Below are 23,775 nucleotides of genomic sequence, written 5' to 3' on the forward strand. Positions count from 1 at the left end.
GAGGAGGTGATACCTGTGTTCTGTTAGCCAAGAAAAAGACAGATGGATCGTGTGTATGTGTGGGGGAATGTTTGTATTTCTCTGTGTGTGTTTGTATTGTAGGGGAGTAAAACAAAAAGGACGATTCCATCAGAGAAGTAGAACAGAGGCCAGAGAGCATGACATGTTCAGGGAACTTGGAGTAATTATTTTTCAAAGAAAGGGAGGTCATCAGTGCTAACCGTTACAGAAAGCAGAGGCAACCGCAGTAGTAAATGAGATTGACAATGTAACATCACGGAAGGGCCAAGGAGCTCTGCAGTTTGACTAGTTCAACCCTTGAGGGAGTTAAAACCTCAGTTTTCTAATTGCTAAAATGAGGATCCCAGGATTCCTTGTGAGGATGCATGGGAAATATTTAATACAGAGTCTGGCACATAGAATTGTACCTGGAGGTTAGCTCCTATAATTTTTATTATTCTTTATTAACTTTCACCTTGTTCTAATTTACATCTTTAAGGTTTGAGAATTAATCTTTATGAAGTCATTCTTTTAAGTATTTTAAAGGTCCCTATAATATAAAAAAATTTCAAAAATGTAGATGTAAGCTTTCAAGAAAAGGGCATAGAATTCTTTCAGTAAAAAAAGTGTTTTTTAAAAAACCCTGAAATTTAGCACAAACATTCAAAATATAACTCATGTGCCTCTGTGCTTCCACAACCATATTTACTACAAATCTTACCAAAATTTCACTGTCTTTCTCTCTACTTCTCATTCTTTGTCTATTCAGGTGTTTATGTCTACGTTTTGTTTAATTTGATAATATGCATGGCTCTTTCTGCCTTTTTCCTTCTAATTTCCACAGTTACACATTTAAAGTTTTCTTTATTTCTAACACAACTTTTCCTCTGGTGACGTCTAATTCCTAATTTTCTCTTATTTCATCTTCTCTTCTTTTAACATGGGCTAATATGAAGTCAAAAAATTATTATTTATTTTGTATTACACTTTTTAATTCATGAATACAAATTAAAATATTTGAATGAGTTATCCATTATCTGTCAAAAACAAAGTTAAATCACGTAGAATTTTAAGAGTTTATTGTGAATACAAAAGAATAGTTCATGAACTGGGAAACCTCAAGCTGAAAAATGCATGAAATCTCCATTTAACAGCACTTACAGCACAATTTATAGAGCCTGAAGGAGAAAGTATTTTGGTCGTTTCCATGATTAGCTGTCATATATTTGTTTTTAAAGCAACAGAGCCTATTTAAGCTGATTTATCTGTAGCTACTGGTTTAATTTCATTGAACCATGCTGAAAAGGACAAAATGCTAATCTCTATGCTTTGTTTATGTTCAAGGTTAAGATTTCAGGGAAATCAGGATGATTTAAATTTTGTTTACATGGCTGTAGGCAGTTGACCATGGGGTATCTAAATTGTAGCCTCCATTTTTATTTATTTATTTTGAACACATCTAAAAGGCACCTATCCACAAATAGCATCCCAACCAAGTAACAAGGTTTTGACTTGATCTCCAATCAGTCTATTTTGTTTGTTTTCACTATTTCTTGGCTTTTTAGTGACTTTTGATTTGTTTAAAAGCAAAAGATCTCCATTATTCCGTTTTTGTGAACATCATTTTGTTATATACATATTGCATATTTTTAGCTAAAAGTTAGCTTTTGTTTAAATAATGAAAGAAAACAAAAGATCTCTCTGCACTGGATTGTGAGAGTAAAAAAAAGCAAAATTGTTGGCAGTGCTAGGGCTTGGAAAAGCAAAAGCTTTGCATGTTTCTTAGTTTAATTGCTTCCCTTATTATGCAAATAAATTGTATTTATATATAGGTGGAATAAACTAAGGTTTTTAAGAGATAAATTGGGTCAGAGAAATGGAAATAAAGGGACTATATTTTTCAAGTTCTTATTTTTCAGAAGGCTTAGTATAAATTATATTTTAAAATGTTTAATTTCAAACACATTTACTTCTCCAATGGTGCAATTTTTTTGTTTGTTTTTGATACGCTGTTCCCATCAGATAGCTTCATATTTCAAATGTTCTGAAACCAATAGAGGAAACTGTACAGAAATGTACTGGCCCCGTGACTATGCCCTCTTGGAGTTTACTTGCAGTTCTGTGGTCCTGTATTTAATGAGGATTATAGTTCTTTTTTTCATCCAGGGATGGGGAACCTAATAGTGTGAGCTGAATTTATTACCCTATTCCCTCTCAGGGCTACAAAACCCTTCTTAGCCCACAAAATTCGTCTTCAGCCATTACTCTTGAATTTCTATTTTGGAGGCATGGTTTATAATTCTGGATTTTTTTACTATTAAAAACGGAGAGATTTTAGTCCAATCTTGTACCCAGTTGAGGAATGCCTTCTACAAAATTATGCAACAAATTATTACCTGAAGAAATAAATAATGCAACGAATTATTACCTGAAGAAGTAAATAATGCAATAAATTATTACTTGAAGAAGTAAAGTTTCTATCATAGAAATGTTTATATACCAGGAGACAATTGGTCACTGTTTTAGTGAGCCCAAAGGATTATAAGATGAATAATAACAATAACAATAACTAATTATTCTTGAGCACATACTATATGGCAGGCATTGTGCTATTTGCTCTATGTGGGAATTGTTATCATTAACCCCTACTGGAGATGAGGAAACTGAGACTTTGAGAAATTCTCCAACTTCTCCCAGGACCCAGGGCTTGGTGGAGGCAGAGTCAGATTCAAACTCAGCCTCTCTAAATCAGAGCCTCTGATCTTAACCATTATAGTGTACATTTTCCCACTGAACCAAAATTAGTATCTGTTTAATCTCTACCCAGTTAGTCTAAATCCTACCCTTTGGGGCTAACCAGATCATGTTCAGTCCTCTTCCCCATTCATTTATGTACCAAAAAGGATACTGATTAAGTACCTCCTAGGTGTTTGATACTGTCTTTGAGCCTGTAAAACAGCAGTGAAAAAAGGATGAAATTTCTGCGTCCATGGTGTGAACATTTTAATCCCTTAAATCTTTTGAAAAGACCCACCGAGTTCTAAGCGTTTTCCTTTGCTTAGCACAAATTTTCCTACTTCTTCCAACCACTCATCATGGAGCAAAATTTCAAATTCTTATCAATATTGGTAGTTTCCTTCCTCTAAACATATTCTGGTTTGTAAATAATCTCTTTTTTTTTTTTTTTTTTTTTTTTTTTTTTTGGGACGGAGTCTCGCTCTGTCGCCCAGGCTGGAGTGCAGTGACCGGATCTCAGCTCACTGCAAGCTCCGCCTCCCGGGTTTACGCCATTCTCCTGCCTCAGCCTCCCGAGTAGCTGGGACTACAGGCGCCCACCACCTCGCCCGGCTAGTTTTTTGTATTTTTTAGTAGAGACGGGGTTTCACCGGGTTAGCCAGGATGGTCTCGATCTCCTGACCTCGTGATCCGCCCGTCTCGGCCTCCCAAAGTGCTGGGATTACAGGCTTGAGCCACCGCGCCCGGCCGTAAATAATCTCTTTTAAGACACAACTACCTGATAGGGTTTGGCTCTGTGTCCCCACCCAAATCTCATGTCAAAATCCCGAGTGTTGGAAGTGGGGCCTGGTGGGAGGTAATTTGGATCATAGGGGTGGATTTCTCGTGAACCATTTAGCACCATCCCTTTGGTGCTGTTCTTGTGATAGTGTTGTAGGGCTTTCTCCTCAGTTCTTCTAAAAACTGTGTTCTTGTCACACAACCAGGAAAGATTAAGCTCGTGGACACATAGAAGGGTGAGAAAAATGGAATTTATTGGGCAAAAAAGGAAAAAGAGAAAAACTTTCAAACTTTCAGTAGAGCGAGAAGGAAGCCTGTTATCTGGCTTCTGCCCCACCACACAGGAACTCAAGAGGTCGGACTCCTCGCCTCTGCAAAGGGCACAAACTTCTGTGGCTCCGTGTCATTCTCCCAGTTCAGGCTGGTTGGAGGTTCACCAGGGAGCCCTTTTTACTTGGCTGTCTCAATAGTGAATGAGTTCTCCTGAGATCTGATTGTTTGAAAGTGTGTAGCACCTCCCCTCTCTGTTGCTCTTGTTTGGCCTATGTGACCTGACTGCTCACCCTTCACCTTCCACCATGACTGTAGGCCTCCCAGAAGCTGAGCAGATGCCTGCATCATCATGCTTCCTGTATAGCCTGTGGAACCATGAGCCCATTAAACCTCTTTTCTTTATAAACTATCCAGTCTCAGGTATCTCTCTCTTTTTTTTTTTTTTCTTTCCCAAGACAGAGTTTCACTTTTGTTGCCAGGGCAGGAGTGCAATGGTATGATCTCTGCCCATTGCAGTCTCCACATCCTGGGTTCAAGCGATTCTCCTGTCTCAGCCTCAAAGACAGGAGAATTACAGGTGTAATCCCTGCTGGGATTACAGGTGCTCACCACCAATCCTGGGTAATTTTGGTATTTTTAGTAACGATGGGGTTTCACCATGTTGGCGAGGCTAGTTTCGAACTCCTGACCTCAGGTGATCCACCCGCCTTGGCCTCCCAAAGTGCTGGGATTACAGACGTGAGCCACCATGCCAGGCCACAGGTATTTCTTTAGAGCGATGGGAGAATGGCCTAATAAACTACCATACACGAACATAGCAATCCACATGCTTTCTGATGGGTCAGAGAGAGAACAGAACATTAGAGACAGACAGTTTGGGTTAATGGGTTACTGCTGCTTATAATCTCCAAGGCTTGTCTCTCCAGACTTGTAAACTGGTTCAATTGGGCATGAAAATTTGTAGCATTCAACTATTTAAATTCTGTTTATTATGGCAAAGGTCCTTAATATTAGGGCTGTCCTTCGAGTGTCCTCTATCTAGCATCACAGACAAGATGCTGGAAGCCATCTTGCATCCATAACTGTTGTTAGCCTGATATTTAATGAGAGCTGTTAGACAGGGGTTTGACTGAGGCACTTGGCAGACTACAGCATCCTCTAGTGGCCAGATTTAAACTTCAAGACGTGTATATTCTGAATATCACAAAAAATTAACCTAAACCTTACAGTGTCCGGCAACTGTGTTTGGCAAGTGTGAAATAGCTTTTGACTGCTTATTTCTGGTTCAATAGGTGATCTATTTCCTGCTGTATATTAGAAAACCTGCTGCATCTCAGGCTCTGTTAGCCCTCTACCTAGTTTTCCGTTCTAGGCTAGTTCCTCATGAGTTTGGGAATTCAAGTTGCTTTTTCATCTTCCCCCTCCCCATCCTTCTCCTCCTCCTCCTTTCCTCCTCATCCTCCTCCTCTTTTTTTGTTCTTCCTCCTCCTCCTCCTCTACCTCCTCCTCCTTCTTTTAGTAGCTGTACATACTTTTATTTTTCTTTGGGGGCACTTCTTTAGTTTATTTGCTTCCCTGAATATAAACACATAGACCTTTTTAATAGGAAGGTGTTATCTAAAGTTTCTATAGAAAAAATAGGCAATGAATAACTCACGTGAGGTGATTGTGGCTTCATGGAAGAAGCATTGGACTTGAATTCCGTCCTGTATTATAATAAAAGCCTAAACCCACCGCTTTGTTTGCTGGCAATATTAGGCAGGTGATTTCACTTAGTTCTAAGTTTACTCATAAGATAAGGATAATCTTACAGGGTTGTTTTGGCTTACACATAAACCAAAGTGCGCTGCACAAAGGTCTCTTGATCAGTTCATCTGGTCTATAGTCACTTTTTTCCTTGTCAGATTATCTTTTGGGAATGGTTTGATAGTAGAAGAGACCATTCCCAAAGTTAATCCAGAATCAGGCCTCCCCACCCACCTGCCTCAGGTTAGCACAGCACAAACCCATCAGGCCCTGTGAAGCAGATCTCCCAGGGAAGCACAAGAGGAAGCCCTCCATCCAAGCTCCGGGTTATCAGGCACAACCACAGGCTCTACTTTACCACTAGTCACCTTAGGAACTAATGGGGAACTGGCCCTGCTGGCGAAGAACTAAGGCTACGTCCACAAGCTGCTCCATAGCCTTGTTAAGAAAATGTACTTTTTTAAAGAAAATGTACTTTTTTTTCTGTTTACTCAGTGATTCAAATCTTTTTGAGACAATTATGTTTGACCCAAACTCTACATTCTGAGATAAGTGGAAAATCTCAAAGACTAAACTCTATTACACCAGACAGGCAGCTCTGTGCCCATGCATGTAGACCTGTGCCAGGCTCAATAGATGCTCGATCAAATCCCAAGGAAACCTAAAGGAGTTACTTCAGTCAGCAAACTGTGATGGGTAACATGTTTCTGCACTGGGTATTTTCCAGTTGTTCCTTAAAATAGTAGTCCAGTCCTCTGCAGAATTACTTGCATTCATGATCATCCGTGCTCTGCCATTTAATATCTGCAATCACATTTTCTCAGGCAGTGACCTCAAGATGGAAGAAAGATGAGGAAAGAAAAGGAATTGTGAGGGAAAAACCCTGTGTGAAATTACAGGATTCCTGGTGTTTTTAAAACTTGGTCTATTCTGAGTCTTGCCAAAGTCCCCTGACCCTGGTATAATCAAACATACCTTTGAGGAAAAAGCAAATGGAAACAACAGAGAGTATTCAGATGCATTTATTCAACAATCAGGCCAGCCAGGCCTCACAGTGACCTGATGGGATTTCAAAACCTTGGTTCTCAGCAAGGCCCAGATTTTCGAATGAGGACAGAAGTCTGGCGCTTCCTGCAGTAGAAATTAAAAAAAAAAAAAAATCAGCTTAAACTTTATTGACAAAAAAGTGACTATGGGAGAAAAACGGGGGAAAATAACTTCGTTTAAAGTAGAGGGGTTTGAGATTTAGAATCTTTTCTCTTTCATTCATTTATACATTCACTTACTCATGAGTTCATCAAATATTTATTGATTACTGTTGTATACTCTAAGGATACAACAGAAAGGAAAAACATCTGTCCTTACAGTTTTTACAGACCTAGTGGAGTATTACAGTGAACCCCTGAAATTAAACTCAAATCCATCATTGCATCTTTTGCTCCTGATGCCTCTGCCTTCGCCACCAGGTTTCCATCTGAGCTGCTGCCTGAGCTATCGTTGGACCTTCTAATTGACTGACCTTTCATCTTAGAGCTCTAGGGATTCATTTCTGTGAGGTCTCGCAAAACTAAATCATATATTTATTCCACATGATTCCTGCCAGTTCTAAACATCCTCCCCTCCAGATAAAACCTCTCTGTTCGCCCCACACTGCCATTACCAAACCAGTTTTCTCTTCTCTAAGCTAAATATCTCTAAATGTTGTAATTGTTCCCTAGAAGACTGTTTCCAGGTCTTTAATTTTTCTAACCATTTTTTTCTTTGAACATACTGGCTTACAAAAATTCTTCTACTTCTCTATTACTGGAGGACATCTGACTTCCATATACTTTTTTTTCTTTTCTTTCTTTCTTTTTTTTTTTTAGACAGAGTCTCACTCTGTTGCCCAGGCTGGAGTATAGCAGTGTGATCTTGGGTCACTGCAGCCTCCGGCTCCCGGGTTCAAGTGATTCTGCTGCCTCAGCCTCCTGAGTAGCTGGGATTACAGGTGCATGTCACCACGCCCGGCTAATTTTTGTATTTTTAGTAGAGATGGGGTTTTACCATGTTGGCCAAGCTGGTCTCAAACTCCTAACATCAAGTGATCCGCCTGCCTGGGCCTTCCAAAGTGCTGGGATTACAGGCATGAGCCACCATGCTCAGTGAAACTCTTTAAGACTTTTTAATGCTTTCTTGTCCCACAATCATTAAGTACTCATTAATACTGATTTCCAAATCAGTTAGCATACATAAGCACACATACCTAAACAGAATAAACAAGAGTTGCTATGCTGTTCACTCTAGTTTCATATATTCACTGTCGACATACAGCTATGTAAATTTAAATTAGTTTAGATAATATTAAATATTCAGTTTATCAGTTGTGCTAGCCACATTTAAGTTAGTGTTAGCCACATTAAGGCTACTGTTTTGTGGCTAGTGGCTATGTATTAGACAGCATAAACATAGAACATTTCCATCATTATAGAAGGTTCTATTGGAAATGCAGATTTATGGAAAAGAATTTGCCAGTATAGATTTCCTGTGAAGACATAGAAGGAATAGAAAAAGTGTTTTTTGAATATATTTGCCAAGCATATAATGACCAAGAAGACTGATTTGCAAGCCCTTGTTTGGTATTATCTACTTGTCTCAAACTAGGATCAGCATCTGGCTTTAGTTGCTAGGTAATAAGTTGGGGACTTTTAATCAACAGTGAAAAGGGCAATGTCATACATTAGGAAATATGTTGTATTTGAGAAAGCAACATTTTGTCTCTAGACCTAAATTTTCTTATCTGAGAAATATAGGAAGAGAGGTCATGTTTTCTAGCATAGAAATGTGCCTCCCGTATTTACATATTTTTGAACAAACAGAAAGAGTAAACAGAAACTTGTAGGTTTCAGAGACTAAGCAGACAGGGTGTCCCAGCCCTCTACTAATATTTTTCTAACGTTTCACTGTGAATGTTGAGTGGCACTTGGAAATTTCCCAAGTCTCAAAGCTGTTGTTCTCTTGCTTTCTCCTCCCATTGGATGGAAAGTTGATGTTTGACCTTAATGTCAAGAACGTGGGTCATGAGAAAACTAACAGGTGGCTTCAAATTCCTTTTACAAGTCTTAGTTATGGAAACGGATTCATTACAAAGTAGAATACCTAAGGTTTTGGGTCTAAAACTTCAAGATATTAGACCTCTCATCCTGGGGACCTATTTCCACGATACTTGCTAAACTCTGAGAATTTTCCACAATGGTTTAAACCAGCCCAGGAAGAAGGTTTGCATTACAGGCAAGGAAAGTTATGCAGTAGAATATAATAGAAATTTACACAGTCATTTGAGCCTGAGTCAAAGTCTTTAATATCAAGTCAATCTCAGAAAAACTAAAGTCACTCGTGGAATCCCCTTTTATTTGTTTTGTTCATTCCACACCTTTATTTAACCTGGCATGCTCTTTTGATATTGCCAAAATTCAGAGCTCTATTTAAATGGCATTCTATTCTTTTTTTTTTTTTTTCCTTTTTTTTTTTAATGGAGTCTCACTCTTGTCACCCAGGCTGGAGTGCAGTGGCACAATCTCAGCTCACTGCAACCTCCGCCTCCCAGGTTCAAGCGATTCTCCTGCCTCAGCCTCCTGAGTAGCTGGGGTTACAGGTGCCCACCACCACGAGGTTTCACCATGTTGGCCAGGCTGGTCTCAAATTCCTGACCTCAGGTGATCTACCTGCCTTGGCCTCCCGAAGTGCTGGGATTACAGGAGTGAGCCACGGCACCGGCCGGCATTCTATTCTTTTCATGGATCCTTTCTTGGCCCCTTTTAATAACAAAAAATATGTATCCCTGCTTCACTCCTGTTGCACTTTATTTACACCTCATCTTCTGGCATTTGCCCAAAATTATAAGAAGCCATCCTATATGTGCTCATGACGTTTTCTTAGTCATAAGCACCAGTAAGACAAGGAATATTAGCATAATGCTTTACACATGCTAAGGTTTCAGTTGCTGAGTGAGATAGGAAATTTGTGTCGAATCTGTTTCTCTGTATCCCATCTCTTACTCATGGATACTGAGAAAATGAAGCTTTACTGAAACTGGCTTTCATATCCATGAGTAAAAATACATTTTTGGCTATATAATCTATACAATTTATATTTGCATAAATGAGAGCTTTAAAAAACACAATCATTGCAACCACTAATATTTCTTTTTAATTAAAAGTATTTTGTGTGTATAAGATTAATAAAAATCCAATCTATCAACTATTTTGCTGTAAAAATGTAGACTTTTATCATAAAAGTGACTTTTTAAAAATAATATTATAATGCTAAATGTATAAAAAGGAGAATAAGAAAGAGATAACTGTTTTTGGAAAAAGTAAATAGTTTGCTTCTCTCAGGGTGAGATTCATATTATCAGTATATTTGAAGATAACTATCTTAAAATATATAGTTTAAAAGAAACTCAAGTTTGTACTCACTGATTTTCAAAACATAGCACACATTCATTGGGATAAGTTTTTCCATCAGTCCCACAGACAGGGTCGTATATCTTGGTGCATCCAGTAAGTTCATTGTAACATTTGGCCTAAAAATGGAATTAAACAGAATCATTTCCCATTATTCTCCATTCTTGAGTTCATAGCAAAATCTCTGAAATGGTTTTAATTTCTCTGGGGCACAACTGTGATTGGGAGAACGATACTGTGTGTTGTAAGAGAAATAACCTAAGATCTCGAGACAGAAAACCTTGTTTTAAGTCATGCCTCTGCTATTTCTAAACTGTGTGACATTAGTAAGTCCTATGGCCCTTCTGAAACTCAGTCAGTTCATCTGCAAAATGGTGATGATATTACCATTTCCCACCTATCTCATAGTGTTGTTGTGAGGTTTGCACGGATGGGTGAGATAATGTTCAAGTTTACAGTTACTGCAGATGCTGGCATCTCTCAGGCTGGCCACATCTTGAGGCATGTTCTTCCTTGTACATTATAGTCCACACACACTGGCCTTCTATTAGGCACTTAAAGGCACTAGCCATCATCCAGTGTTGGAAGTCTTTGCATTCTACTCTAGTAAGAGTTTATAATCATCAAATGATTGGCATTGTCCTAGACACTGTCCTAGTGCTTTTTACATATTATTCTGTTTAAACCACCTAACTATCCTGTGAACTAAGTATTATATTCTTCCTCAAGTGAAGATAATGAGGCACAAAGCAATAAAATTAGCCAAGGACACCTAGCTAAGGAATTCCTAAATTCAGAATTCAAACCTAGTCAGAGTTCCTGAGCTTTAGCTCTTAACTACTTCATTCTACTACATCTCCCCACCAGTTTTGCTTTGCTAACACTTATTATTATTATTATTATTATTATTATTATTATTATTTTTTGGCTCAAAATGACCCCTCACTTACTTCGGAGCACCCTCCCTGATCTCTCTAACTAGGCTAAGTTCCTAATGGCAGCATATCTTTTTCATAACACTTATCACAAATGTAATAATGTATTCATTCATGAACTTTTGATCTATTAGCTGTCTCTGACTAGATATAAATGTACTGAGAAGAGGGACACTTCTTCCTCTGGTCTCCAAATTTACTGAAATTACCTTTTAAACAAAAAAATATGAAAAGGTTAGAGTTAGAATATTTTTCTAGAAGAAGAACCTAGTTTATTATTGTCTGTTGTTCATTATAAATTAGAGCCACACCTTGGTCATTGGGAGAGCTGCATGCCAACATGGTCAAACTGGCTGTAAGGAGGAAGGGCTACTTGGAGTGAACTTGAGAAGGCTTCCACCCCAAATACTTGTTTACAGCTATCACTAGTTTATATAAAAACCCCTTCACAGCAAGCACCGTAGGACTATATAGAACTTGCTTATACATCAGTGAAATTGTCCTTCAATATATGCCTGTGGGGTGGAACTACTATTACCGTTTGCATTTCACACGTTAACCCTCCCTAGCATTCATACTCCTCTTAACTTTAGGCTCAACTGAAAGGTGACAGCAGGGCTACATTTTTGTTGGATCAAACTGTTCCAGCCTGAGAAATAAGAAATTACAAATATCTCTTTACCTCTCTTCCCAGGGAGTCAGCTCCAGTGTTACCTAGAAATAAATCAGATATGGTAAGTTGGGTCCTAAACGAGAGAAGTCAGATCTATTCTTCATCAGAATTCTCTGCTTTCATTGCAGAACCGTGACTTCTTTACTAGACTCTTTCATTCCCCACCCTTTCTGATTTCTATAATCTTCCAAAAGTATCTGACTGATTTTCCTGCACCCCTTCCCTGGCAAAACCTTAAAAAGATTAAGTAAAACTTTGATTATGATGAAAGTATCTCAATTTGATGTTTTAGGAAGTTGATCTATTTCCTTGAAAATAGAAATTATGTACTCACTGCTGGAAATGTATCAGGCACTGAGCAAATTATCTTTTGAATCCTCACAAACATTCTCAAAACCAGTTACTAGATCTTTAATCTCATAATTAGTGAAGGATAATTTTTATCTGTTTACAGATGAAAGTATGGAGAGTTTTTATAACTAGCTGTGAAACAGTTATCACAAGCAGTAACCAGGCCTTCTGATGCAAAATTAGCTTTTTCAATTACACTTGAATTCTCTTTTGTAAGTAATGTTGAAATAATAGAGATCTTTTGCCAACTCACTATCAGTTCCCGAAGAGCTATTTCCAACAATTGCATCATATGGACTATGGGTCCAACTCACATTTATTGAATTTACAGGTAGTCAAAATAGCTAATCTCCGTTCCCCGGAAGATAGCATAGGTTTTGCTGACAACATGTAGAAAATGATAACTGTGGATGAGTTCATGGAAGCGAAGGGGAATTAATCTGATAGCATCCAAATAAGGAAATATTTGTGAAAATTAATTTTTAATATCATCAATCTTTGAGGTGATCTGGGTAAAGAGGTAGTTCTTTGTATCTAAATGTAATGAAAATTAGTGAGGCATCTAAGAGCTTAGAGAATTTCCCCCAGGATAGTCAGAACTTGATGTTGTTGGGGGCCCACTGGCTTTTAGAATCTAGTTGAATCTAAAATCTGATGAGCAGGTGCTCATCACAAGCATCTATTTGTATTAATTAACATGCATGAGGAGGGGGAAAGGGAACACTGACAGCTGCCATAAGTATTCGGCGAATACAACAAACAATATTCTTCCTCTTCTTAGCAAAGTGCTGATTTGGCTTTCCACAGAATCTGTCGCTACACGAGAGGTGAAGTTGAAAATGTTAACTATTTCCAATGATAAAAAGGAAACTGATCTTGGCTCTGAGGGTTCAGAGTTGTCTGTTAACATTGTCAAGATGCAGTTGGGGGTATATGTGCACCATCTATTCAAGCAGAATGTTTTCTTTCAAAACATTCAAAACGTGTAATGTAAATACACAAAATGCAATTTTTGTATTTCCAGATACTAATAAGAAATACCAGAAACTGAAAATAAAAACTCCCCTTTATATCACATATATTATTGTAATTTGGCCTTACACATTTACAAAATTAGAAGTATAGTTAAAATTGAAATATTTTTACCCTTTTTTCTCTATCGTATTCCAACAAAGGGTCAGCCACATCAATAGAGGAAAACCATTTTATCTCTAGGCAGTTCTTACTAGCAGAATTGTTTTCCTTATAGTAAGTTAAAAATCCCTCTTAAAAAATAATTCTTATCTGTGGATTCTATTTCATCTCACTAGGTCCAAAAGATCTCTCGAAGACTAGACTACATCAAAAGTCTAGAAGATAATGTGCTCCACAAAGCAACAGGTCAAAATGATTTTATTTAAATTTGAAAAATATGCAAAAACACTTACCAGATAGACTCAACAGGGCCAAGGCACTGAGAAGAAAGATGCCTGTTACCTTCATGGCTGAAATTCTGCGTCCAGAGGTCAGTTGAAAACTGCACTGCACTTACCACGTCTCTTCAGAAGCCTGGGACTGGAAGGGTCATATGGCAGATGACAGCAAGGCCCCACCTACTGGGCTATATCATAGATCTCCCTGGTTATTGATTGACTCTGTGTTGTAGCCTGGCCTCCAGGTTCTGGGAATGTCACCTGCGTAAGAAAGGTGAAAGGAGCCAGGTGGGCCTGAAACATGCAAGGCAAACATTCTGTCAGGAAAATAGTTCTAGTGGTTAGTTTGATCCCGCTCTCTCTATGGTTGGGGGAAAGTCATACCCTTCTGAAGCCTGTTTTCTCCCCTGTAAGGTGAACCCAAAGGTCCCTTCTACTCTGTAGGTCTGGATAGATGAGCAGGTTTGGATAGCTACTAGAAAGAATTTTATTCCAAGTAGGATAAAACCTCTCCATTCTTTCTTCCTTTCCTCCACTCTTCATTTCTTATTCTTCTTTCTCTTTTCTCTATTTTTCTATCGCCCATTCACAAAGCTTAAAGTAGCTGATGGAGTGGCAGATGAGAGGGAAAGAGAGAGCAAGAGAGAGAGAGGACTCAGTTCCCTAAAGCGTGTATTCTAGAGTAGAGGGTGCTTGTTGCAGTCACTTTTGCTGTGCTTCTGTGTATTCATCTGGAAATTAAAATAATAATAACATCTAACTCAAAGGGTTACTCTTTCATTTGAGAATATGTGCTGGTTATCTACCATGTGTTGTTGGAAGAGAATTCTCCATCCTCTCTCATGTTTCTGCATGTCTTATGAGTAGAGGTACCGATAACCTTTGTTTCAGACTATCTTTTTAAGGGTGTTTGTATAGCAAATGACCTTAGCAAATATGTAATGTCTCCCTCTGCATCAAAAGGCAGGTTTGTTTACTGTTTAGTGTAATAAAGTTAATATCTCCTTCTAGGGCAAAGATCATGTTAATTGCCCTATTTAAAAGATTTCGGGTTTTTAAAAGCTTGGCCTTGCTTTCCTTTAACACACTGTACTTTCGCTGCAAGTGTCACTCGATGTGCCTTACATTGGCCTGTGGAAATTGGGGCTTGGGAAACCAGAACAAATTCCAACACTCTGGCTGTTGCTATGGAATAATTAAGTCCCTTATCTCTGAGCCAGGAGTCTGTGCCTTCTGCCAGAAACCATTATAATGTGGCAGGTTAACTTCTTAGCTTCCAAGTAGGATAAAATCTCAAACCCTTTCCAAGTCATGACAAGGACTGTATTTATCTCTCGAGACAGATCAGTAAATAAAAATAACAATCTCTGTCTTCATGGAGCTTCCATTGCATTTTTGTTGAGGGAGGCAGGCGACAAAAAATAATAAATGATTATAAAATATATCAGATATATATTATGGAGAAATGGATAGGAAGGATAAGGGTGCTGGAGGGTTAAGGAGATATGTATTATAGCATAATCAGAAGAGGTCTTGCTTTTCAGGTGATATCAGACAGAGACATGAAGGAAATGAGGATTTGAACTATGTAATTATTCCAAGGATGTGCATTCCAGACAGAGAGAATAGTAAGTGCAAAGGCTGTGAGGCTGACGTTGGTTTGACATGTTTGAGAAACATCCAGGAGGACAGTCTGGCTTCCAGCAAAGTGATAAAGGGCAGAATGGGAGATGAAATAAAGGAAGCAGTGAGGGTCTAGATCTAGTGTAGGCTAGAGTAAGGACTTTGGTTTTTATCAAAGGGAAGCTTTGGAAGTGTTTAGTTCTTGACATCACTATTTGGATGTTTTACAGCTACTTCAAATCTAATATGTCCCATACTACTATTTTGATCTTTCACCACAGTATTTTTGTCTCTATTCTCCCTACAGCTTCTTTTCTTTCCAGTAGATCACTCAAGCCCAAACTTCATTGTTCTCCCTGATATTTCCCTTTCCCCTTTCTGTGCATCATCTTCCACACTTAATTTGCTACTAAGTTCTCTTCTTGGATTCGTGTTCAAAATAACCTCAACCCCGGACACTTCTCATTAGCTTCCACTGTCATATCTAAGACAACGCCATCATTTCCCCCCTGGGTTTCTGCATTTCCTGCAAAGAGTTTCTCAATATTTGTTGTTATTTCTTCCTTAAAGTTGCTGCCCATGGAACAGTCAAGGGATGTTTATGGACTGCAAATTTGATAATGTCTCTGTCCAGTTTCTCATTGTTCAGAACGCTCAGGAAGAATTTAGGTTCTGCATGACTTGGCTCCTTTCTATCTTTATTCCCCAAGAGGTTCTTCCTTGCTCAATCCGGTTATTTCCTTGCTACTTTGGTCATTTCTCTGTTACCCTTTGCTAGGGCCAAGAAAACAAAACAAAACAGCTTTGCACCCTCTAAAGTTAAAAGGTTAAGTGGTAGGTATTTTCTCATTAAGCCATTCTTTCTGGGTCTTCCTTTACTTCTTTCTGCATCTAGATTAATGCCTCCTATTGTATGATTTCATAAAACCCTTCATTGCACTTAAAATAATTCCAACTCTACAGCTATTTGTATGATTATTATGTAATATCTCTTTATCTTTAGGGAGCAAATACAGCTACTTTATTTATTGTAGCACTTAACAAAGTGTCTGGAAAATAGTAGACACTAAATAAATATTTCCTAAAAACATAAATTAAGAGATAAATGTATATACTTCTGAAGACCAAGGTTTATGCCTTGTTCATTTCTGTGTCTCCAGTGCCTCCAGTTGAGTAGCCATTCATTGGCTCATCATCAGGCCTTTTATTCCTTCAACTATTAGTATATTCAAATATCCATCAAGTCCTTACTATACGAAAACTTTTGGCTGAGTGCTGGGGAAATGGATATGATGTCTGCCCTCATGGAGTTTAGTCTTAGCATTGATAGATATTGGTTGAATCATATTTGATTTGATTTGGGATGAAAATATATTTGTTCTTTTCATCTCAAATCATTATTTAAATAGTAGTTTTGTGGCCAGTAAGAAACTTCCAATAACCACTGTTAAGAAGGGTTCATATGTGAGAAAAGGATTTTTTTTCCTTGGGTCTCACAAGCAGTGTGGGGAGAAGGGAGTTGGCTGGGATCTGGTCACGTAAACTCATTAGATAATAATAGCAACAGTAATAACTTTAGATTTAGGCCTGCCTGATGCCAAAGCCTGGGCTCTTTTCACCAAACAGTGCTTTTTAAACATTTGACTATGAACCTAAAGTAAAAATTTTGGGGTATGGCCTAGTATATGTATTATATGTAGATGTGGGAGCAGACAAACACAGTTGTTAAAAAATAAAACATAGTCTTATTATAATGAGGACTCTTGATAGATTTTTTTATTCTATTCCATCTCAGTTCACCAATACTAATCTGTAATTAGAAAAATATTTCACTACAGAAACATATCCTGTGGAGCCCAGACAATCTTGTTTTTTAAATCACTACAATACTTAGATGAATTCTAGTTAAAAACTGGCCCTAGGCCGGGCGCGGTGGCTCAAGCCTGTAATCCCAGCACTTTGGGAGGCCGAGACGGGTGGATCACGAGGTCAGGAGATCGAGACCATCCTGGCTAACACGGTGAAACCCCGTCTCTACTAAAAAATACAAAAAACTAGCCAGGCGAGGTGGCGGGCGCCTGTAGTCCCAGCTACTCGGGAGGCTGAGGCAGGAGAATGGCGTGAACCCGGGAGGCGGAGCTTGCAGTGAGCCGAGATCCGGCCACTGCACTCCAGCCTGGGCGACAGAGCGAGACTCCGTCTCAAAAAAAAAAAAAAAAAAACAAAAACAACTGGCCCTAAATTTGTGATAGGGAATGGCCCTTTTCAGACAACAAGTTGAAGAGGATAAACAAAACCTATGGAGAGAGGAGCCTGTCTCCAGTTATAAATCTGCCATTTCAACTGTGACATGATTGGGTAAAACAGTTTTCTCAACTACAAAAATAGACATCATACAGTGTTCATTTGGTGTTAGAATAAACTGAGAAACCATAAGTCAATATTGTGCAAAAATATTATTCCTCACATCTCCAGGAATTATAATTGCTAGCTAGTAATGCTATCACCCTCTTTCCGTGAATTAGAACAATAGAAAATATATTGAGGCCTCATACGATCAATTCTTGACAGAATAAATATTGTTTGCCCTGGGAGATGAGGAGTGCATTGACCAGAGAAATCCTGCTATAGTGCTAGACTATTAGTCATACTGAATGTGTTTACATTGCTCAACCTTGTGTACATTTTTTCCTTTTCTTTACCGGTCTGAGTACATGTTTATGCATGTCTATCTTTGGGAACTCAGGCAAACATATTATGACCTACTCCCTTCTGATTCAAGGACTAATTATTCACCTGAGTAAAGAGTGATGACAAAACTCAAGAGAACTGCTCTAACGGATGTTGACAATACATGCTGGAATGGGGATGTTGGGCTGGCACCTGTTGATTTTCACATTCTGTGCCCAAAATTTAACTAGTAAGAAAAAAATGACAGAAACTGGAGATATACAGCTTATTATATTTAGCCTGACATTTGGAGACTTCCTTGACATAGTTGCATCTTAACTCTTCAACTTTTATTTTTCATTATTTAGAGAACTTCATGACTTTTCATAAATGACCTCTTGTTTTTATTCCACTACTCATTCTCCAGATAGGTCGCATGTGTACCTATTTCCTGTGCGCATCCTCTACAGCTTGGGTAAAATGTCTGTGGTGCTTGATGCAATTAGGAATGATTTTCTCACTTTCCTTTGCCTCTCCTAGTAGTTTGTAAAGCTATCACTTAATAATCACATTGATTACATCCTCCTCATCATCATTATCACTATAGCCACTACTAATATTTTTTAAAGGTTTCTATTCATCAATCACTGTAGTATTTTATTTTCATCATTTAAATCCTGAAAGCATTGTTATTTCTCTTTTATAAGAAAGGAAACTGAAGCACAGAGATTTCAATTTTCTTGTTCCTGGTAACAGATTAGTAGATATGGTATTTGCTGATTTGTGTGTGTGTGTGTATGAACTTAATCTTAACGTCATGATGAGAACGCTGGATTAAACTCCAAGAAGCCAGGATTCTTAATTTAATACTGCCACACAGAAAGGGTTGTCTCCTCATCCATGTAAACCCTGCACTTAAGCATGTCTCTGTTATAGCACGTGAAACTGGAAATTCTAAGTTTTCATTTTTCTTATTTGTCTCCTTTACTAAACTCCTGGATGTCATGACCTTTTGTCTACAGAGTCAAGTACACTGTTAGATCCAGTGGCACCTGATAACATGGGCAAAATCCATGCCTTCTAAGCATTTGTGGGCATAGTAGACGTTAATAAGATTGCAAAGAAATGGTAGAGGGAATTGCACCACACACAGGGCAACAAAATATTTTAAAAACATGTCAGCCTTTGTAACTACTCTTAACTGGAAGTCTTTCTTGGTCATTTCCCACCAAGCAGTAGCCAAACTTACAAATGTTGGTTACTCTTTCTTCATTCTCTTTTCGACGCTCTCCAGCCAGGAATGAAACAACCAGTTTCTTTCCTTGTCTAGAACAGAAACAGATGACACTTTGACTCTGGAGATACCATATCTAGCAAGTTCTTTTCAGGATATTTTCCCAAAAAAGGCAGTTCTTTCCTTAAAATAAATTCTGGTGCCAGCTGTAAAGATAGTAACATTACCAGCATGTGGTTTAATGACTGAAAGTCTAATCTTTGCAGAATGACAGACCTCAGTTCAAACCTATGTGTGATTTTGAGCTAAACTTCACATTTATGACCGTCAATTTTCATAATTTTTCCTCCAAATACCCTCAGGCTGGATGGGTTTTAAAACTCAACTTTTTTTGTAAATTTTTAAAAAGTTATATGATGCAGTTCAGAAAGCCCAGTGGTGCCTGGCACAACATGCTTTAATCACACCAATAATTCTTCAGCAAAACATATCATGTAGTGAAAATAATTATCCTTAAATCATCTCTTGACAGATTTTGCTGTCAAACGAGTTACAAAATGAAATGAACGAAAAACTTCTGAAACAAAACAAAAACAAAACAAACCCCTCTGTGGGTTTGAAATGATGAATTAGGGACTGTGGACCTGTAGATACTTCACGGCATTCTTACGAGGAATAAAGAGGATAATGCCTTTACATAAGGCTCATAGTTCAGGCCGGGACAACAAGGGGTTAATAAGTGCCTGTGCCTACTGCTACTATTGCTGCCATGTGATGGTTCATGTCACATTTGGGATCAACTACCTGCCCTTTCTCTTTCCTTGTATTGGTGTAATCTTTCCTTATTTTATGTTTAATTTATAGGAAGCTTCTGAAACTGCTCTTACGTTAGCTTTTTTCTTTCTTCTTTCTTTTTTTCTTTCTTTCTCTCTTTCTTTCTTTCTTTCTCTTTCTTTCTTTCTTTCTTTTTCTTCTTTTTCCTTTCTTTCTTTCTCTTTCTCTCTTTCTCTCTTTCTTTCTTCCTTTCTTCCTTTCTTTCTGGCAGAGTCTCACTCTGTCGCCTGGGCTGGATTACACTGGCATGATCCCGGTTTACTGCAATCTCTGTCTTCTGCTTCAAGTGATTCTCCTGCCTCAGCCTCCTGAGTAGCTGGGACTACAGGCAAGCACCATGGCGCCTGACTAATTTTTGTATTTTTAGTGGAGAGGGGGGTTTTACCATGTTGGCTATGCTGCTCTCGAACTCCTGACCTCAGGGGATCCACCTGCCTCGGCCTCACAAAGTGCTGGGATTACAGGCATGAGCCACTGCACCCAGCCACATTAACTTTTCTTATAGGGACAAGGCATCTGTGTTGGAGACCAACTGTCTTAGACACAGAAGAGTTTTGTGAATGACTCCTATCAGCTCTCTTCACTGATAGACCTCTGCGTCTCATTTTCCAGCAGCTTTGCTCTTCTCTCAGCTGGCACTGATCCCCTACAGCAATCATTAACTAAATGTTCAAACATAAGACAAGGAAGCATCCAGTTGAGAAACGTGTTTACTGGAAGAAAAAAAAAATGTTTCTTGTAACGTATGAAAATCAAATAATAATTCTGTAGCTAAAGGTAGTAGCGTATATCTGGGGACAAAAGGTCAATTAATATATAACCACATTTCAGATAAGGAAATATAGAATGGCTGTAGAACAACAATAGCAAGAGGGAGAGTGTACGAAGATCTTAGAAACAATTTCAGTAGATTCTGGCTTCTAGTCCCATACTCTTAACCAAACGTCTTATATTTTATTAATGAATTTATTCTTGCCAATTCATATGATCATTTTTACTCTTTCTCACTTTTCTAGATGTATTGTATATGTCTCCAGACTCTAGCTGGCTTCACTGTACTGTGGAACATTTCCACATAATGCCCCGATATCGTTTCAAACATACTTTATAAAACATATCTGATTATTTTATTTCTTAACAATTCTCCTTTCCCAAATTTCTCCAGTTCTCTTGAGAGCATTGCCATTATTTCAAATCTTAGGTTTAGAGTCTCCTTGGGTCTTGTTCTTTGCTTTTCCATGACCCTTGATCTAATCCATCATCAATTTTTCTAATTCATCTTTCATCTATATTCATCTTTCTATTCATCTTCCATTGCTCTAGGCCTGGAGCCTTCCCCCATGGTCTCTCCTACTTGCTATAGGCTATCCATCTCATGGTCCTGAAGAGGGAGAGGACCTGGATTGGTGACTTGATCTGCCACTCACCAACACTGTGATCTTTGTCCCCTCTTTCCTTCACCAGCCTCCTATTTCCCCTAACATAGTCACTGTATTAGTCTGTTCTCATGCTGCTAATAAAGACATACCCAAGACTGCGTATTTTATAAAGGAAAGAGGTTTAATTGACTCACAGTTCCACATAGCTGGGGAGGCCTCAGGCAACCTACAATCATGGCAGAAGGAGAAGTAAACACATCCTTCTTCACATGGCAGCAGCAAGGAGAAGTACTGAGCAAAAGGGAGAAAAATCCCTTATAAAACCATCAGAGCTTGTGAGAACTTACTATCACGAGAACAGCATGAGGGTAACCACACCCATGATTCAATTACCTCCCCACCGGGTCCCTCTCATGACACATGGGGATTATGGGAACTACAATTCAAGATGAGACTTAGGTGGGAACATGGGCAAATCATATCAGTCATTAAACCATGTTAAACCTACTTGACTCTGTCTCCACGTTTGTTTTGCTGATTCTTCCTTCGTTCAGACGATTATCAACTTGTTAACGTTGCCTAACTGTTCGTTGCATCCTGCTATTTTAAAAATATAAACGTATTTTAGGATAGTTTTAGATTTGTCAAAAAATTGTAAAGTTTGTACAGAAAATGTATGGATATCCCTAATCCAGTTTTCCCTATTCTTAACATTTTACATTACCTGGGTACATTTTTCAAAACTACCAAACAAACACTGGCATATTACCATTAATTAAACACCACACTTCATTGTGATTTCACTAGTTTTACCACTGGTATTCTTTTCCTGTTCCAGGATCTCATCTAGGATATAACATCACATCTAGTGTTTGTATTTCCTTAGTCTCTTCTGATCTGTAACAGAACAGACTAAGAAAACACACCATTAAATGTGGGAAAAAATAACTGCCCTTAGTCTCTTCTGTAACAGATCAGAAAAGATTAAGGAAAATTAGTTATTCCTCATTTTTCATTACCTGGACAAGTTTTAAGGAGTAGTCAGGTATTTTTTCAAATATCCCTCAATTTTTTAAAATGTTTTTCCCATGAGTAGACTGCAGTTAGGGATTTGGGGAAAGAACCTCCAAATTAAAGAGATCAGATACCTTTCTCATCAGATATTATGGATACATGCTATTAATACGACATCACCCGTGATGCTAAACTTTATCATCTGTTCCATGTGGTGTTCCTCAACTATAAAACTAGTTTTGACTGCCTTTTCATAGCCCATTATTTGGAAGAAAGTCAGTAAGTGCAGCTCACATTGGGGAATGGGGAGTTAAGCTTCAACTCTTTGAGAACAGAGTATCTCCACAAACTGTTTCAAATTCCTCTGTAAGGAACATATGTCTCTTCCTCTTTATTGATATATTCATGTATTTAGTAAAAGATTTATATCAGTATAATTACTGAGATAGATAAGTACAAAGTCTCATGAATATGTATTTAATATTTTGGTTATAATTCAATAATACACTCTTTATTTTGGTGGTCAAATTGTTCCAGGTTTGGCCACTCGATTGGGTGAGCTTTCAGACTGGCTCCTATAGCACTTTGACATACTTTTATTTTATGTTTATTTTGTTTTTTGACAATTTTATTTTCGGGCACTACAAGATGCTCAACTCTCTCTCTCTCTCTCTATATATATATATATATACACACACACACACATATATATAAAGAAAACATTCAAAAATTGTTATTATATATTTTAAGGTGTACAACGTGATGTTTTGCTATACATAAATGACTACTACAATCAAGCCAATTAACACATTCATCATCTCACATAATTCCCTTTTTTTAAAAAAGATAAGAACACTTAACATCTGTCTACTGTCTTAGAAAATTTCTGGTACACAATGAAATATTATTAATTATAGTCCTCATGCTGTGTGTTAGATATCCAGACTTTTTTTTTTGGAGACGGAGGTTTGCTCTGTCGCCCAGTCTGGAGTGCAGTGGCGTTATCTTGGCTCACTGCAAGCTCCGCCTTTCAGGTTCATGAGATTCTCCTGCCTTAAACTCCTGAGTAGCTGGGATTACAGGCGCACACCACCACACCTGACTAATTTTTGTATTTTTAGTAGAGATGGGGTTTCACCATGTTGGCCAGACTGGTCTTAAACTCCTGACCTTGTGATCCACCTGCCTTGGCCTCTCAAAGTACTGGAATTACAGGCATGAGCCACCACGCCTGGCTGATATCTAGACTTTTTCATCTGTATAACTTTGTGCCCTTTGGCCTCCCTATTCCCAGAATAATCCTGCAACTCCCTTAAAACTCCTTTTTGCAATTATGATAAAATGCAAATCCCTAGCATTGCATAAGAGATCCTTTGTGATTTACTCCTTGCGTATGGACAAATTCATCTGTATCTCAGTTTAAATTTCAGCTATTCTGGGAAGACTTCTTTTATCAACTGCCTCCTCCCATTAAAACATGGGTTTAGAAACCTTTCTATGTATTTCCATAGTATACTGGCCACATGGTGGCAGACTCTGAATAAACTGTATTGAATGAATAATATTGTGATCTTCACAATGGTAATTACACATGGTGTCTTCATTTGTAAAACAAATGTGATGGCTTTTTAGACATTAATAGTTTGCATGCAATGAAATTAGTTTTTGAAAAT

The 23,775-nt window shown here is 38.2% G+C and overlaps 1 protein-coding gene across 2 annotated transcripts; it reads right to left on the reverse strand.

Annotated features, from left to right (window-relative positions):
- Positions 1-6,544: 6,544 nt before the first annotated feature.
- SPINK1 (serine peptidase inhibitor, Kazal type 1) lies at positions 6,545-21,416 on the reverse strand. Of its 2 annotated transcripts, none has more exons than XM_025387818.1 (5): positions 21,319-21,416; positions 13,364-13,609; positions 11,595-11,626; positions 9,990-10,096; positions 6,545-6,666 (listed from the first exon to the last, which is right to left on the reverse strand). In XM_025387818.1, exons 2-5 carry the CDS (start codon positions 13,416-13,418, stop codon positions 6,621-6,623), a joined length of 240 nt encoding a protein of 79 aa, XP_025243603.1. In that variant the 5' UTR covers positions 13,419-13,609; positions 21,319-21,416; the 3' UTR covers positions 6,545-6,620. The 2 variants fall into 2 exon arrangements, with proteins under 2 accessions (XP_025243603.1, XP_025243601.1); XM_025387816.1 differs by having other exon boundaries at positions 13,364-13,642.
- Positions 21,417-23,775: the final 2,359 nt, after the last annotated feature.

Source organism: Theropithecus gelada, chromosome 6 (assembly GCF_003255815.1).
Source record: "Theropithecus gelada isolate Dixy chromosome 6, Tgel_1.0, whole genome shotgun sequence".
Lineage (NCBI taxonomy): Eukaryota > Metazoa > Chordata > Mammalia > Primates > Cercopithecidae > Theropithecus > Theropithecus gelada.